At 38.5% G+C, this 15800-nt stretch overlaps 1 protein-coding gene across 1 annotated transcript in view; it reads right to left on the bottom strand.

Moving 5' to 3' along the window:
• Window positions 1–15800, bottom strand: part of LTBP1 (latent transforming growth factor beta binding protein 1) — a 188567-nt gene that overhangs the window by 163108 nt on the left and 9659 nt on the right. Inside the window, exon 3 of the mRNA XM_031504314.2 lies at window positions 9621–9909. Within this exon, the coding sequence (XP_031360174.2) occupies window positions 9621–9909 (289 nt within the window). The remainder of the gene's footprint in view (window positions 1–9620; window positions 9910–15800) is intronic.

The following is a 15800-nucleotide window of genomic DNA, read 5'->3' as shown; positions in this document are numbered from 1 at the left end:
CAGGGGAGTTTTAAGTCTTGTACAGGGGGGGTTTGGTTTTGTACATGGGGGTCAGAAGTTTTAAGATGGAGGGATTTGGGCCTGCCCTGTCCTCCCTCTTTCTTCTTCCTCACCTCCCTGTTCTTGTTGGCACTCACAGATTGGTTTAGAGTAGAAAAGCACCATTTAATATCGGTAATAGGCATTGGGGAAAAACTATAAACATTTAACACGCAATGTACCATATAAAAGATAGCACCAGCCAGGGGTGGGGGGAGAAAGAAGTCAGGAGTCAGAGAGGATGTTAGGAGTGTGTGTGCCTCTGCCTGAGCTGCTGAGCAAACAACAGCAGCTCAAGAAGAAAATCTTTTAGATAACATGCAATAAACTACCTTGAGACCAAACAACAGAAGAATACTGAGTCTTTCTTTGAAAACACGGGTTGGAGGAGAGATTTTTCCATCACACAGAGGCACCCCTGACCCAGAGGTGAGCTCCAGCAGAGAACAGCTGAGAATGTCTAAGTTGGAAAACAGCTGACATGAACTGCATGGGAGCAGGGGTTCTACATCCCTGGTATCCTTGGTAAAGATACAGAGCTGATCACTAATTCATCAGCTGCCAGGTCCTTTGCTCTAGGCAAGAAATCCGAGCAGAGAAAGGCTATAGACAGTCACCCCCAATAGAAAGTTCCTAAAGACAAGCACTCTAGCATTGCCCTTTCTATACAACCTTAGTTTTAGCTGGACAATTTGCTGCTGCTGTTTTACTGTCCCAATGCTGAATCCAACACATCAGCAGAGCAGGCTGAGTTTGTGAGGACAGCTACAGCAATTCAGGGGGAATGGAATGGAGGATGTGAGCACATAAACTGGAACAGGACATGACAAATCATAACAAAGGCAAATAAACATTCTATTATTTTTTCTTTAGATTTACTAGTTACCAGGATGGTCCCTGGCTGTACTGTGGTCCACAACAGAACTGAACAGGAAGATCCCAAATAATTTCAGATTGCCTGTGACTTCACCTCATGTGTGTAATTCCTATTAGTAATCTGCCCACAGAAGTCATGAGACAATACAACAGAGCTCACATTTCTTGATTTGCATCCATCATTTGAAAAGAGGCTTTCCTTCAGTATTCAATAGCAAGACAATTATCCACAATGAACAAAAGAAATTGTTAAAGAAATGTGCTGCCAATAAATGACATAATCTAGTGAATTTAAACCACTCCTCTAAAAATTCTGGCATTCCGCAACATGAAAATAAACCCTAAGTAGAAGGAAAAGCAAAGCTTGCCACCTACTGCCCAATGACATAATAGTATATACTAATACTGTCTATCTCCTTTTAACAAAATCCCTTTTCTTGACACAGAGCATACAGAACTGCATCTTGTTTCTTTAATGAAACAAAATACAAAACCAGCATACGGAATATCCAAAAGCAGTCTTTTGGATATTCTTTTCTATAAAACCACTTATAAAATCCCTGACAAGCCTGAAACATAATTTCTCACAGCATCCAAGCTAACAAAGAATTCCTTTTAATATCCTCCAGTGGTGCTAGAGGCTTTATTAAAAGTCTCTACCTCAGCTGCATGGTAAGTTTTAAAGACAGTACTTAAAACTTAAAAAAAATGCAACAGATAAAACCTATCAGAAAATATTTTTTTCCTGTACATATATGGAGGAGATATTTTCAAAGCTATAGACTACATTAGTAAAAAACAGGGCTGTAGCAAACACTGTAGCAAAGCCAGCTTATTGCATATACTTTATTTGTTCTACAAACTTCATGTCTCAGCATCAGAAATGAAGCTTTGTTATGTTTCCAAGTACAGAGAAATTCTCTTCAATAATTACAATGCTTTGTTGAGCTATTACTCCAAAGGTATTAATTTTCCTAGTATATAACATATAAATAGTAATTTCTGAACAACAACAGGTCCTTTGCTTAGTGTAGGAAGTTGCTTAACTCAATGTCAAGTAGTCATAATTCAGCTGCCTACAAAACTTCTGAGTACACCTGCAGATTTATCTTCAGAAACGATACTGTGCTGCACACTGAAATTAGCCAACAGTTCACATTCTGGCCCTGCAGCACTGCTCTCTACAGCCATGGATAATTTAGGGAAAATTAGATTAAGGGGAAATAAACAAGGATTTACTGCAGAGTCCCTCTAATAGACTGCTGGCTGGTTACAAAGTCTCAATGTATATTTGAACAATAACACCAAGAGAAGAACCCACTGCCTTCATCTGCCTAGTGCTCTTCACCAGTTATAAAAAAAGAAATACCAGTCTCAACAGGTACTGATGAACAGTAATCCCTAAACTTTAGCACAAGATGACATGAGCAATAAACCACCTTAGAAGTGGTTAGATTAGCAACTGATTACACTTGGTATCAAACAGTAATTTGGATTCCTGGGAAAAGTACAAGGGTACATGGCATAGGTAAGCTTTATGGAAACTGCTTCTCAATTAAGTACTTGGACTCTAGCACTGAAGAAAATAAGTTCACTGGAGATGAAATACTTGTCTCTCAGGGTTCCTAAATCATGAGCAGAACAGGCTATTCATAATGAAATCAATGAGGCATTTGTAATTAATCAGACAGACTGATTAAGATACTGCTGATACATCTGCCTGAAGATACATCTGCCTTTGTCTAAGGCCAGTCCACATCACCTTAATGAAGATTGTTAATCCATCTAGTTAGCATTTTGCTAGTGTAGCAGATAAGACTAAGTAAAACCCCTGAAGAGGGCTTCTTTGTGTCTTTGTTATCTACTTAATAAGGTTATTAACAACGGAGTCTCAATAGCAACTGGAATTTAAGACAATACCAAAAGTTATATTGATACACAAGACATATAAATCAGCTAATTGGAGCAACTAATAATTATAAGGGCTAAAAATTTAAAGGACTTTAGATCAAATATTAAGCAAGATTTATGACACAAAGACCAAAGATCTACAAATACAAGTTCAAAATACCTGAAACAGAGGAAAAGGTCCCTGCTTCAGTGATCATTTGATAATTATTCTCACGTTGTGTTTCTTCCTTTGAAAGTTTAAGGTACAGATGTATTTTGACAGGACACAGTTTTCCAAATCAAGCTACTAAGGTCTATTTACAGCTCTAAAGAAGGGAATGAAAAATCACATGAAAACAATTCCCACTTGTTGCAAGGAAAACAGCTATTTGCAGAGTTGATTTTATTTCAGGCACATCCCATAATCATTACTGTTGCACAGTAGTTTATTAAAGTAACCAGAATGGGTTACTTTTATCTGCTTGGCTAAAAAGTCTCAGTTAAGTATAAAACTGTTGCATAATTGTTTTACAATCAAACACTTGCTAACAGAGAAATCTCTTTAGCAACAAAGGTTATAAATGGCACAATGTTGTGAATGACACAAACAGCAATATATCAAACCAAACTAACAATACAAATATATTTTTGTGAAACTGAAGACACACTGTCATGCTTTCCAAGAAAAGCTGTGCTCCTTCAGTCCCACAAGCCCCTGGAAAGAAGTTCTTCTGATAGTTTCCCAACATCTCCCAAAATAATTAATTGATGTAAAATACTGTAATTTCCAACAGTTACAGAAAAAAAGCAAAACAAACCAAAAAAGCCAAACCACAACCTGAAAAAGCCACTTTGGAAGAGAACAGACCATATTGCAACAGAGTAACAAGTAACATTAAGAACACCTCACTAAAGCCCTCCCCACCTATGCATTTAAACACTAAGTGGTCAGGCACATGTGTTTTCAAACTAGGAAAAAAAAAATGCTATGGTTTGAAATGGTAGCTTACTGTCTGCTTTTCAACTGAGCTGACAGCACCATTACAGCTTAGAGGCAATTTTCTTTCTTGAAAAGCAGTGCCTTGAAAGCCAGACAATGATTTCCACACACATGGAATTTGCCTAAATCACTGACTCTTTTTGCTGTATTGACATACAGGAGCATAGACATATTCCAGTAGCAGTCAAAAAAACCCACAAACTTAAAAGTCAACTTTACCTCATTGAATGTGTTCAAGTTGCTGGGATTGTGAGAGGGAAGTGTACACTGACATTCTCAAAAGGAACATGCCTTACAGGATAATATGGATAACTGAGCTGCATAAACTCTTTACAAGTTTATTAGGAAGAACATGAATAACCTGATGGCTAATAGGGTCCACTGTGCTTCCTTGCAAAAAACACTGTGCAAAAGGCATCTCAGAATCCACCCCAAAGAGCTCACAATGGAAAAGTTATTTTCCTGATTCTCCCTGGAGCCACCTTGCACTAGCAATCCTAAGACAAGCACGCCATGAGTTCATTACACATTAGAAGTCTATACTGAAGTAATGCAGTTGTAAGCATAACCTGCAGACAGAATGCCAGTTTTGCATCTCCCTGACACAAAGCAGTGAGCTTAAGAACTGCTGGAAAAATCTCACCTCTGACCACCAGAGTTAAATTTTGCAGTCTGTGAACAGTAACACACAGTGCTGATACAAGCTCAAACAGCTCTGTCACTGGGCTCTAGGAGGGCAGAACCAGAAGTCCATGACTTATAGACCAAAGCTCTGAAGCAGCAGATAACAATCCATGGTTGTATCTCTGTGCAAGAGTATATAGATTTGGTACCAAAATGGCTGAAAAGTAGCCCTACAAAAAGTGGGGGTCCTAATGGGTGAGCTGAACATGTGTCAGCAGCATATCCTCACATGAAGAATGCCAATCTCATACTGGGCAGCAGCACAGTCACACAGGTCAAGGGAGAGATTACTGCCTCCATCATGCACTCATGAAACTGCATCTCAAATACTGTGACCAGTTTTGGTTTCCTCAAATCAAGACAGCAGTACAGTGGAGCAAGGCCAGTAGAGGGCCACCAAGACTGTCAGAGAATGGACTCGCAACATAAGAGGAGAAAGATTTCTCAGTTCTTAAAAAAAAAATAATAGCTCAAAGGGATGATACTGAAATCTACAACTGCCTTTTGAGAATCTGTAGAGGAGGCTGAGCCAGACTTCTTAGAGGAATACAGCAAAAAGACACAGATAACAATAAATGTGCAACAATGGAAACTTCAGCTATAAAAGGAGAATACTTTTTTTCTCTGATGGTAGTCAAACACTGCAACAGAAATCTGCAAATACTGGAGATCTCCAACCTTGTAATCTTGAAATCTCAACCACACAAAGCCCAGAGCAACCTCTTGTAAGTGATCCTGCTATAAGCAAAGGTTTGGACCCAATTGCTTTATACTTCCAACCTAAGTTTTAACCCTGCTGTTCTTAAAAAAGTTTCCTTAAAAAAAAAAGACAACGTATTTTTGGACAGAAGTTCAATATCATCAAGAGTTTCCATAAATTATTTTCAAACAGATTTTACACTTAAGTTCAAGTGCAAGGCTCTTGTAAATAAAGTGTTTCTCTTGCTCTGCACATCTTCAGTACAAAACTATCATAATGGTGGTGAAAAAGGATGTCCTCCAGATGCTACTTTCACACTAGCTTCAAAAAGCCCATCTATAATCTTTTTTAGATCATCACCTGATATGTCATCATATTAACCAATCACAGAACCAAAAGTTCTAGAAAATAAATTACATGCAAAGATACAAAAAAAAAAAAAAAAAATACTGCTATGCAAGAAAGGAAATAGCCAAAAGAGCAGTCTCTTATACTTTACAGTGACCCTCAGACTACAGGAACTTGCACAACAGAAAATCAATAATCTCTACAGATTTAAAATATATATGTAAACATTTAACTTGAAATTATATATTATACAAAGCATGTATTCAGTTCTCTGTTATGACTGTCCCACATTGTTGATTTCAGTAGGGTCACAACAGTATGCCCAGTTCTTATTTCAGGCATGTTTTTCCAATCTAAATTCACACTGATTTGCCATCAACTAGTTAAAAATGGGAAAAAATAGTTTAAACTGGAAAAAATACTACATCTTTGAACAGAAGTCAAAAACCATCTTTTAAGACATCAGTTGATAAGCTTACTGAAATCAGCAGACAATACATCTGCTTGTCATATCATGGGACTAGACCCAGTGACCCAGGAACACAGGTTTGGAAGGGACCTCTCAGCAGAGATTCCTGGGCACATAAGGCACACCAGTAAGTCCAAATCTGTCACCTGGAGTCTGTGTGTTCACCACTCCTTTGATGAGCTTTGCTTTGTACACCATTAAAGCAGATTTTCACATTTCATCACCATCTGCCTCCAAAGGAGGCTGAAGGAGCAATGCTATGACACTTCAGTGTGTTACTGACTCCAGTTAATTGATGCTGTACTCATTCTGGTGATCATTTCCAGAACTGTACAAGAAAGATCCCTTAAAAAAAAAAAAAGTTCTTCTCACACAGATGGTAAATTCAGAAAATCAAGCTGTTGGAGCTATCTTGCTGCCAACAAGTGAGAACACAAGATGTGAAAGGAACACCCAGAGTTACTGGAGAGCTATCACAGGAATTCACAAAGGCCCACAAAGCACGCCTGTTACTGAGATCAGAATTCCCTACAGGTGCCAATAAGAAGCAGATTTTTGTTTCTGAAACACCACTTGCTTTCAATTACAGAAATCTATACCTTCTGCTAACATTTTTCTGAGATGAGACCTTGTACCTGACAGTATATCCATCTTCAGAGCACAGCTATGACAGACTTGCTGAACCCAGGATATTCCAGGAAATTAATCTCTCTCTAGCTCTCCTTCTGTTCAGCACCTTATTCTTCAAAAAAAGATATCTGGAAAGAAATAAATTAATTCCCTGCTTTCCTAAATATCATTGCCATCATGATCCTAAGAAAGCATGCATGAATATATCTTCATGACTGAAGTTAGAAAAGTTGCACTGCTATATAAAACAGAAAAAAATTAACAGAGGATGGCAAAACAGAAGCTCTGTTGAGGAAAGCCTCCTCTAGGAGCTAATTTAGGTGTTCCAGGTTGTGTTCTGCCCTGTCTCTCACCAGTCCAGCCCTTGACTGCAGAGCAGCAGTGTCCAGATCAGCATACCTACCACACTGACAATGTGGATGCTCCAAGAGTGGGAAAAGGAAAAGCCATTCCTAAAGTATCTGGGCAGCCTCACACAACACCCAAGATCACAACATACCCAAAAAGGAATTTAAACAGGAATTAGCCTGTCTACCCCTCTCAGTGTTAGAGACCTGATCTCAGAAGGATCTTTCATCCCTGTAAATTGTCCTAACAGTCATACATGAGAACTATCACTGGCACACATTTCAACAGCTGTATCTAAGCATCCACCTTCTGTTACACTTGATACAACAGCTTTGGTTTGTGCAGTCCCTTTCCTCTCCATCTCCAGCTCCTACACCTGGCTTCAGCCAAGGTTGTAGGCTGGCGTTCTCAGGACCTCAGAGACTCGGTTTCCCATTTTCCCATGCCAATATTAAGCTGACTGAAATAGATTCATCTTCATGCCATCTCAAAGAGTAACAGTTCTACCTGAAAAAGTCTCTCCACAGGAAAAAATCCTAGGCTGATAAGGCTCACATGAACAACAAAGCCCACTGCATATGGAAGCATGCAGGAGCAATTTGGATAGCAGGTAACGGGGGACTGGTTTTGTCAGTCTGAAGTTGCTCCCTCTACATCTGTGATGATATCTCATGCAAGCAGGTAGAGATTTCAGTGCAGCATAAAATGCTATAGGTATCCTCTAAAAATACTTTGAGCATCATAGCCCAACAACCATCATATAGCATAGAAAAATATCAACTTACCATCTTTTCTTTTTTTTTTTACAAGAGGAACCCTTTATCCCTGACATTATTCCTGGAATAATGGAAAGTAAGCCTTCTCTAGAGGCTGCCACAAACCTTCTGAGTACAATTTTAGAGTGCTTAAAAGATGACAATTCTTTTTTTTCAGGCAAGAACAAATTACATTCTTTTATCTTTCTTCCCCCTTCTCCTATTTTATTTTTTGTTTTAAGTATATTTTACTACCCAGTTTGGACAACTGGCCTTTATTGCAAGAGAAAGGAAAAATCCGTGAGAATGCTTTTGTGTAGAGGGAGGGAGAAAAAAAAAAGTGTACTGTACAGAAATCAGTACTGATAAGACAGGAATTGTCTAGCCTTTTGTACTGATTTGTTGCGCTGATCTTTATGAGGCCAAGTAGAGAGATCAGGTGATAAGTCCAGCTGGTCTGGAGAGGAACAGGAAAAAAGCCTGATGATTTTACTGGAAATTTCCCCTTCACATTAGTCACTTCAATAAACTTTGCTTCACTGGTAGGAATGAAACTGGACTCAGAGTACTAGGAAGTACTAAAACTAGGTAGCAATTCCTCTGTCTTTCAAGACTGTGGGTGTATTTGGTCCTAAAGCCCCCAGTGCTCTACCTTCTACCTTTCTGAAAGAACATACTGGCTTACAGCTTAGAACTCCAAGAGAATTCAGGTAAATTTCTCTTATTATTACACAAGACATGTAGGAACCTAGTTGAGCTTGTGGATCTACAGTTATTACAAAGAAATAGAAGGATTTAGGAGGAAAAAAACCTTATAAAGGGGTTATGATACAACAAATAACACTGAGTGTCCAATGATCTCTGTTCTCAGATGTAGCTTTGGAAAGGAAGTGGCACTTTGTTGTCAAGAGCCTATGATGACTCAGGTGCAGAATTGTATAATCATATACCACCCACCCTTCCACATTCATTTTTACAGTTTCGAACACAGGATTATCCTGATTATCTTTCTCTGGAGACTAGAAGCAAGACAGACTACACCTTCCTTAAAAGCAAAAACAACCTCTCCAAAAGCAACACCTCCTACAGGACAGAAAACCTTTTGCCACTGACTTCACCTGAAAGCAGAAGAACAACAGTAGCTGAAAACACCTAAAACTGTTCACATTCCACTTGATTGCCACCTTCCTGTGCACCTCCCTCCCCAAATTATCAAAAGGGATCTTGAAATAAATTAATGTTGCACACATCAATAAAAACAACAGTACAATTAGAGAATTGTAACTCACATTAAGTATTTAAAGCTCAGAGAAAAAATATCAAAGACTGGCTAAGTCACCAGCTACTAAAGAGAAAAAATTCTCTAACAAGATGGGTATTTCCTTGCTGCTTATGGCAGTCAGACACAATGCTGAACCTCAAACACAAGCAAGCAGAAATATTCATTGTAGCACAGACACGCACACTTCTATTAAAAGAGAAAACATAATGCAAATAGAAGAAACTAGAATAGAAGCACCAAATCTTACTCTCCTCAGTTACACAATGTGTCAGAATTCCATGTCAGACTTTGTTCTAGGATAAACCCAAAAGGTCACCAGTGTAAATTAAGACTAATTCCTCCAAAATTAGTACAGCAGTATCATTCTAAGGAAAACAGATGTTGACTGATACCATGGGATATTTTGTTCAGGTAAGGAAATCTGGCTCATAAGGAATAACAGTCTAAACATCCACTGAAATCTTACAGTTAAAACAAGAAGCCATTTAAAAAAAAATCTGTGACAGTTTACAAATCAGATTTTTTGAAAACACTTACAAGGAACAACGTTTTATAAATCTGACATACTGAACTACTTTGAGAGCAAAGAAAACACTTACTGTGGTTGCATTTGCTGAGTTAACCCAACAGGAGGCTTCTGCTTGATTGTGAATGCCATCTGAGCCATAGGGCTGACCTTTGGTGGGACCTGCACCTTCTGAGAGAAGGTCTGATGGGCAGCCTGCTGGGGTATGGGCCACGGGGGAACAGCAGGGCTCCGGCCTCCAGTGGAAGATGTATCTTGCACGATTGTATCCTCACAGGAATTACCTTTTGTTCCTGGTTTACACACACAAAGCTGAGGTCGCAGGCACATCCCTCCATTTTGGCATGGTGGTGCACAGTTAGCTAAGGAAAGACATTTTAAAAAGTACCTGTGAAACAAAGCATGAAGGAAAATGCAAACCCACCCCACAATAAAAAAAAGTATTAACTGTTATTGTTAACTGGAGTAGGAGAGAGAAACATTGCTAAGCTCCACAAAAAATAACGTACAAGTTGGTACAGCTTCTACTGATTTCTAGCAAAACAGACTTGCACAACATTTGAACAACTTCAAAAAGTAATTTTCTGCATCTAAAAAGTGCACCAGTTAAATAGTGAAATATAGCATTATTTCCAATCTTAGTCCTTTCTGCTCAGTATCCCTTCTCATAGTTTAAAAACCTAAACTGCATCTGATGAAACAATACTACACAGATACAGAATTCTGCTACTGATTCAGGCTGGGATTCATTTTACTACTATTTTAAAATTAGATGCTGCATAGGTACATAGAATGAAACCCTACAGCCACATTATAGATCACCGAAACATTGCAGAGGAGCAGGAAGCAATTCAACCCTTCCCACTCTAAAACCCAAGTGACGTTTCCTGCAGTACCCCCACTGTAATAACACAAGAGACCTGAACTGCTGCTACAAAGACTTGCTACACCTAGGCAGAAATGACAGATGCTTGTGATTATCCCAGACCAGCTTCTACAGATTCTTTGTTTCATCAGTGAAAAGGGATCAGATTATTTAAAATACACTTTGCCTTCGGAGAGGAATAATTACACTGCTTTACACTGCTCTATCTAGTGACTACAGAGGGAGTCTGAATAACCAGTCTAAACTCAACATCTAGCTTGTAGATGCAGTTAATGCAATATCAACTCCACTCTGAATGACAAGAAACTTGGAGGTGCAGCAAATCCCATCCAAAAAATGGAGGGAGGGAGGAAGGAAGAAAAGCAAAAGCAACTGCTGATTATATATATACATAATACTGCAAAGGCATGTCTACCTTGAGGATTTATTTTGGATCCTGAAATTTTTCCATCACATAAAGATGGAAAAACAAATTAATTATCTTATCTAAAGGACACAATTTAGCATTAAAAGAAAGAAAATAATTCTTCATTATTCTCATTAAACATGGTATACAATGAAGCATGTATAAGAAAAAAGCATGGCTGAGCTTAGTTCCTACAAACTAAGTATATTTTAATATTGTTAATGATCCTTTAACATCAACAAAATTATATGTCAGGTGATAAATTTTTTTACTAGAATAGGCGAGTTTTTTACTAGAATAGGCAAGTTAATATCTTGAACATGGGAGTCTACACCATAGATTAACTCATTAGGTTAGGACTGTGTTAGTTTGGAGGCCTAGTTCATCCACTGGCAGGTGTATCATATATACCAGCTGCACGCAACACCAGAATTGCCCTACAACTTAAATCTGAGTTTTGCATGGGTTTTTTTCACATACATTTTCCCCTCTATGTGAAACTTACTTTATTTTCAATAATACTTAGCTAGGCTACCTTAACTGCATATTATGCACCTCCCTGGCAACACAAAATTAATAATTTGCTCACTTCTATTTATTTTTGAGACTCTGTCTTGTCTTTGAGTTCTGAAAAAATGAAGACTATTTTCATTGTAAACTTGAGAAGGGATTTGCAACAAGCATATGCTGTAACAGATAAGCCAAATCTTCCTTGTGCCTTATTTATAAAACTTAGATTTTGCCATAAACAGTGAAAATTCCTTTATATGCACATGACTGAAATAAATCATATCTTGGAAAATAAATTCAGGAGCCTAAATTTCTAGTTAAATTTCAGTGACTTCGGAGAGACTCATGAGATCAGAAGAGTGACCCCATCACCTGGGCCATCTGTATAAAATATGTAAAGATCACAGTAAAGAATCTGGGCCCATTTGAGAGTGCTTCAGAAAAACATCTCAAAAAAAAAATCTTTAAAAAAAGGCAAGACTTTCAAAAGACACATTTTTACATTAAGAAAGCATTCTTATATTTCTGGAGATTTATGGACACATGCCTATATTAATCTCTAAGTTTCTCAAGAAATTATTTAAAAACCAATGACAACACAGAAGTAAACTAAGAAGACCACACCAGAAGTCAGTATGAAAAAATAACCACTCTGCTGGGACACTGATTATGCCATATCTCCTCTCAAAAGTGAAGTAACAATGTATAGATACACAAAAGACAACCCTGGAAAGACTGCAACTCTTTTTCCTGTAGTTAAGAACCAAAGTTGTGCTTCAGAAGCCTACAAACACTTGAGTTTCTACTGATTAAAGTGAAGGTTGCAGAATTTAAAACTATAAAGCTAGAAACAGAACCGGTTTTGAAATTACCTCATCTTTTTTTGCCCACACAGACATGAACACTCTTACTTCACTGACAGTAATGTAAACCCTAAAACACATTACACTTACATAAAGCAAATGCTCTGCAGGACAAACAGCATTACTCTGACTGGCCATTAACAAAAGAACCATCAGGAAATCCAGCAACTATAAGACCAGTGACAACAGGCTGAAAACCCCATCCATTAAATCTTCACAGCAATGAACATTTTGACTGAAGTTCTTCATTAATGTTGCATTATAGAAGATCACACAACTGGATAAAAGATCATGTTTTTAAGAAATAATTAAAATGAACATTTTAATTGACATAATACAGCAGTTTAGTTTCTAAAATGTTGAAGACAGCTGTACTGTGCCAAATGAATGACCTAATTATTTTGTTTGAAGACAACAATAATGGCCCATAAAACTGAAAACACCAGTATTTTCCATAAAGCTAAGCTTCCAAAAACTGAAGCATGGAAGTATTAAGTTCAAAACTGAAAAGCAGGCCAATATACTGCTGTTAAAGGCAATTGGCTTCATCCTATTCAATTCAAGGAGGTCATGACTGGAAATTCAAAATGGAGCTTGGCAAAGATGCAGATAATGAGACTAAGCTTAGTGGATCAGATTAGAGCTCCACTTTGTCCAGTGTTCTCCCTCCATTACTAAGGTAGATAATTAAGGACAGGGTGAGACACAATAAGAGTTTATACCACTACAGCTTTTAAGAATTAGAGGCTCAGCAACTTCCTGAGCAAGAGTGCTAGTTTTGTGTTTAATAAGTCTCAATAGATTTTTCTGTCAGAGGTTGACTGATCTGCCCTTTGAGCTTCTTCGCAGCAACATCCAAAACTTGCTGTGCAACAGAAGTTGGCCACATTGAAAGGCCAGGCATAGACAATATATCCAATCTTCCCTCACTTTCCAGAAGTATGGTTGTGGTGTGGTTGACCTGGGCTGGATGCCAGGTGACCACTAAGCTGCTCTCCCACTAGACAGGGGAAAGAGAATAAGATCAAAATCAACTCATAGTACAGATTACTAAAGAGAAAGTTTGTGTGCACACAAATAAAGCAGAAAAAAAAACCAGGTTTATTCTTTACTTCCCATCAGCAACTGATGTTCAGCCACTTTCCAGGAAGCAGGGCTTCAGCAGTTTGTAGGGGCTGCATCAGAAGGCAAACTTTGTAAATAAAAAATGTCATCTGTTTCTTCACCTTTACTTAGCTTTTCTATCTGAGCCAATGTCATTTAGTATGCAATATTCCTTTGGTCAGCTTTCCCAGTTGTGTCCTCCCCCAGAATCTTGTCCAGCCCATTGATGGGGGGAAGGGAATGTTGGGAGACATTGCTGGTGCTGTGCCAGCGTTGGTCAGCGGTAGCCAAAATCCGGGAATGTTACCAATACCTTTCTAGGTACCAATGCAAAGCACAGCTCCAGCTCAGCCAGACCCAATGCAGTAGGGAAGGAACAAGGATTGTCTTGGGTTGGTTTATGTTTTAAACCATGTAATCTGAATCTACTGAAAATAAAGTCACAGTGACACATTTGCTTTGGGAGTACCTAAGTCACAGAAAACCCAAAATTGTATCCCATATGCTCATCCTTTTTAGACATCTTTCCCTAATCAACTACTGCTCACCACTCTCTCAGACAGACTACTATCAAGTTTGACAAATGCCTATCAGCATATCATGGTTGTATTTGTGACATTCTTTCAGAAAAGCAAGGCTAAAACAACATTAACATTAGGTTTATACACACCCCTTCCAAAACATCTTATGTTGGTTTGGGACTGATCTATACATATACACTTTTCAGTCCACATGCTCATGTCATTACAGTTAAAGTATATATAAATATTTGCACAAGCAAGACCTAAAATAAAAGATTTATAATAGTTTCAAAACAAATATGTTAAAACTTCTATATATACAGAGTGTAATTTGTTTCAATACATTCTAAATGAAGCACAATTTATTATCTGGCATCAGTAAGTATAAAATATTGTCATTTATTGAAGTTTAGATAAAAATGTATTTTTTTTTCCACTTCAAATGAACAAAAATACAAGTATAACTGACTCTACTTGTCCTAAAAATGTTTCTAGTAAAATAATATTAAACTAACACTAATTCTTAGATTAAGATCATTATAATCTCATTCCTATGCTAATCACTTCTTTTAACTTCCTCAAAAGTAACAACACATATACAAGTTTATTTCCTTGTGTAGAACAGAAATCCACAAAAAATTATTTTTCAGTGCAAAACTCATAATAAACAAATTTAAATATCCCAAAAATTTTCTGCACACTAGTATCTAGCCTTTTAGCCTCAGCTCCACCTTTAAGTATTTCTTTTAACAAACAATTGCTGCTGGTTTGTACTTAAAAGTCCATAAATATTTTTCAATGTCATTCCTAAAGTTCTAATATTTTAACACAATTACTGTAACAGTGTTGTGAGTCTTATGCTATTTCTAACACACCCATCCACCAGATTTCTTTTTCCACATGAAACTTACTTTTTTTTTTTTCTCCTCTTGAGCACACAAAATAATTCAGCACCAGTTTAAAGAGAATGCAACTACTTCCAATAAATTTCATCACAGTGCACACTGGCAGAGTATGTATCAACTTCTCCCACAGGAGTGTGTAAATCCTGTCAGGCACAATACATGCCAGAGGGCAAATAATAGAAAATACAGCAATTGGAAAGAGTATTTTAAGTATAGGGCTGTTTCAGATTCCAGCACAAAATGACTGAGAAACGATGCATGCATCAAGTTTATAGAAAGGGGAAAAACCAACACTATGACATCTGTGCATATCTGTCTGTGCTGATGGTAGAGTTTTCAAGTTTCTTTACATGCAACATAGGAATACTGTTAAAAGCATACCAAATACTGGCTTATTGCATGAATGCAAGATTTTTATTCCTCAGTCACACAAGGAAACCAAACCAAAGCTCATTTTGGTTGAGTGCACATCCTAAACAAAAAGCTGTGATACAAAGGTGCAGCGTCCCCGCCCCAGACCACTGTCCTCAGCCCCGGCTAGCTCTACTGCGGGGCGAGTAGGGCGAGTGGAAGCACCCTCCGCTGTACCCGGCTGGGCTTTGGAGAGTGCTTTGTGGGTCCTGAGGTCGCTGCTGATTCCAACGGCGAGGAAATGAGGAGAGACACTTGTTGGGGGCGAAAATCCGATGTTTATTGAGGTCCTGTGGACCCAACAGCACCGGAGGGGGCCAGCCAACAAGAGCAACTGAGGGGTGCTGGCAACATGTTACACGGTGAGAGGGAGGGGGCCCGATCAGCCAGTGGGGAACAGACAGGAGTGACTCTTGTGGGGATTGACATCTGGGGGATCCAGTGAGGGGGAGACAGGGTAGGGGTCCCAGGACCTCATCCAATCACTCGGTGCCCTGGATGGAAGTTTCTAGAGGTAGGGGAAGGGGCACCGAGTGACAGACAAGGCACTTGGGAGGGGACAGGGGACTGACTTGGCATTTTCTAGGGAAACCGACACTTGGGGAAAGGCGGGAAAACTCAGGGAGAAACCAAAACAGTATGGGGAT

Source organism: Lonchura striata, chromosome 3 (assembly GCF_046129695.1).
Source record: "Lonchura striata isolate bLonStr1 chromosome 3, bLonStr1.mat, whole genome shotgun sequence".
Taxonomy (NCBI): Eukaryota; Metazoa; Chordata; class Aves; order Passeriformes; family Estrildidae; genus Lonchura; species Lonchura striata.
Note: the sequence above shows the minus strand (reverse complement) of the source record. Positions and strands in the feature narration are given on the sequence as shown.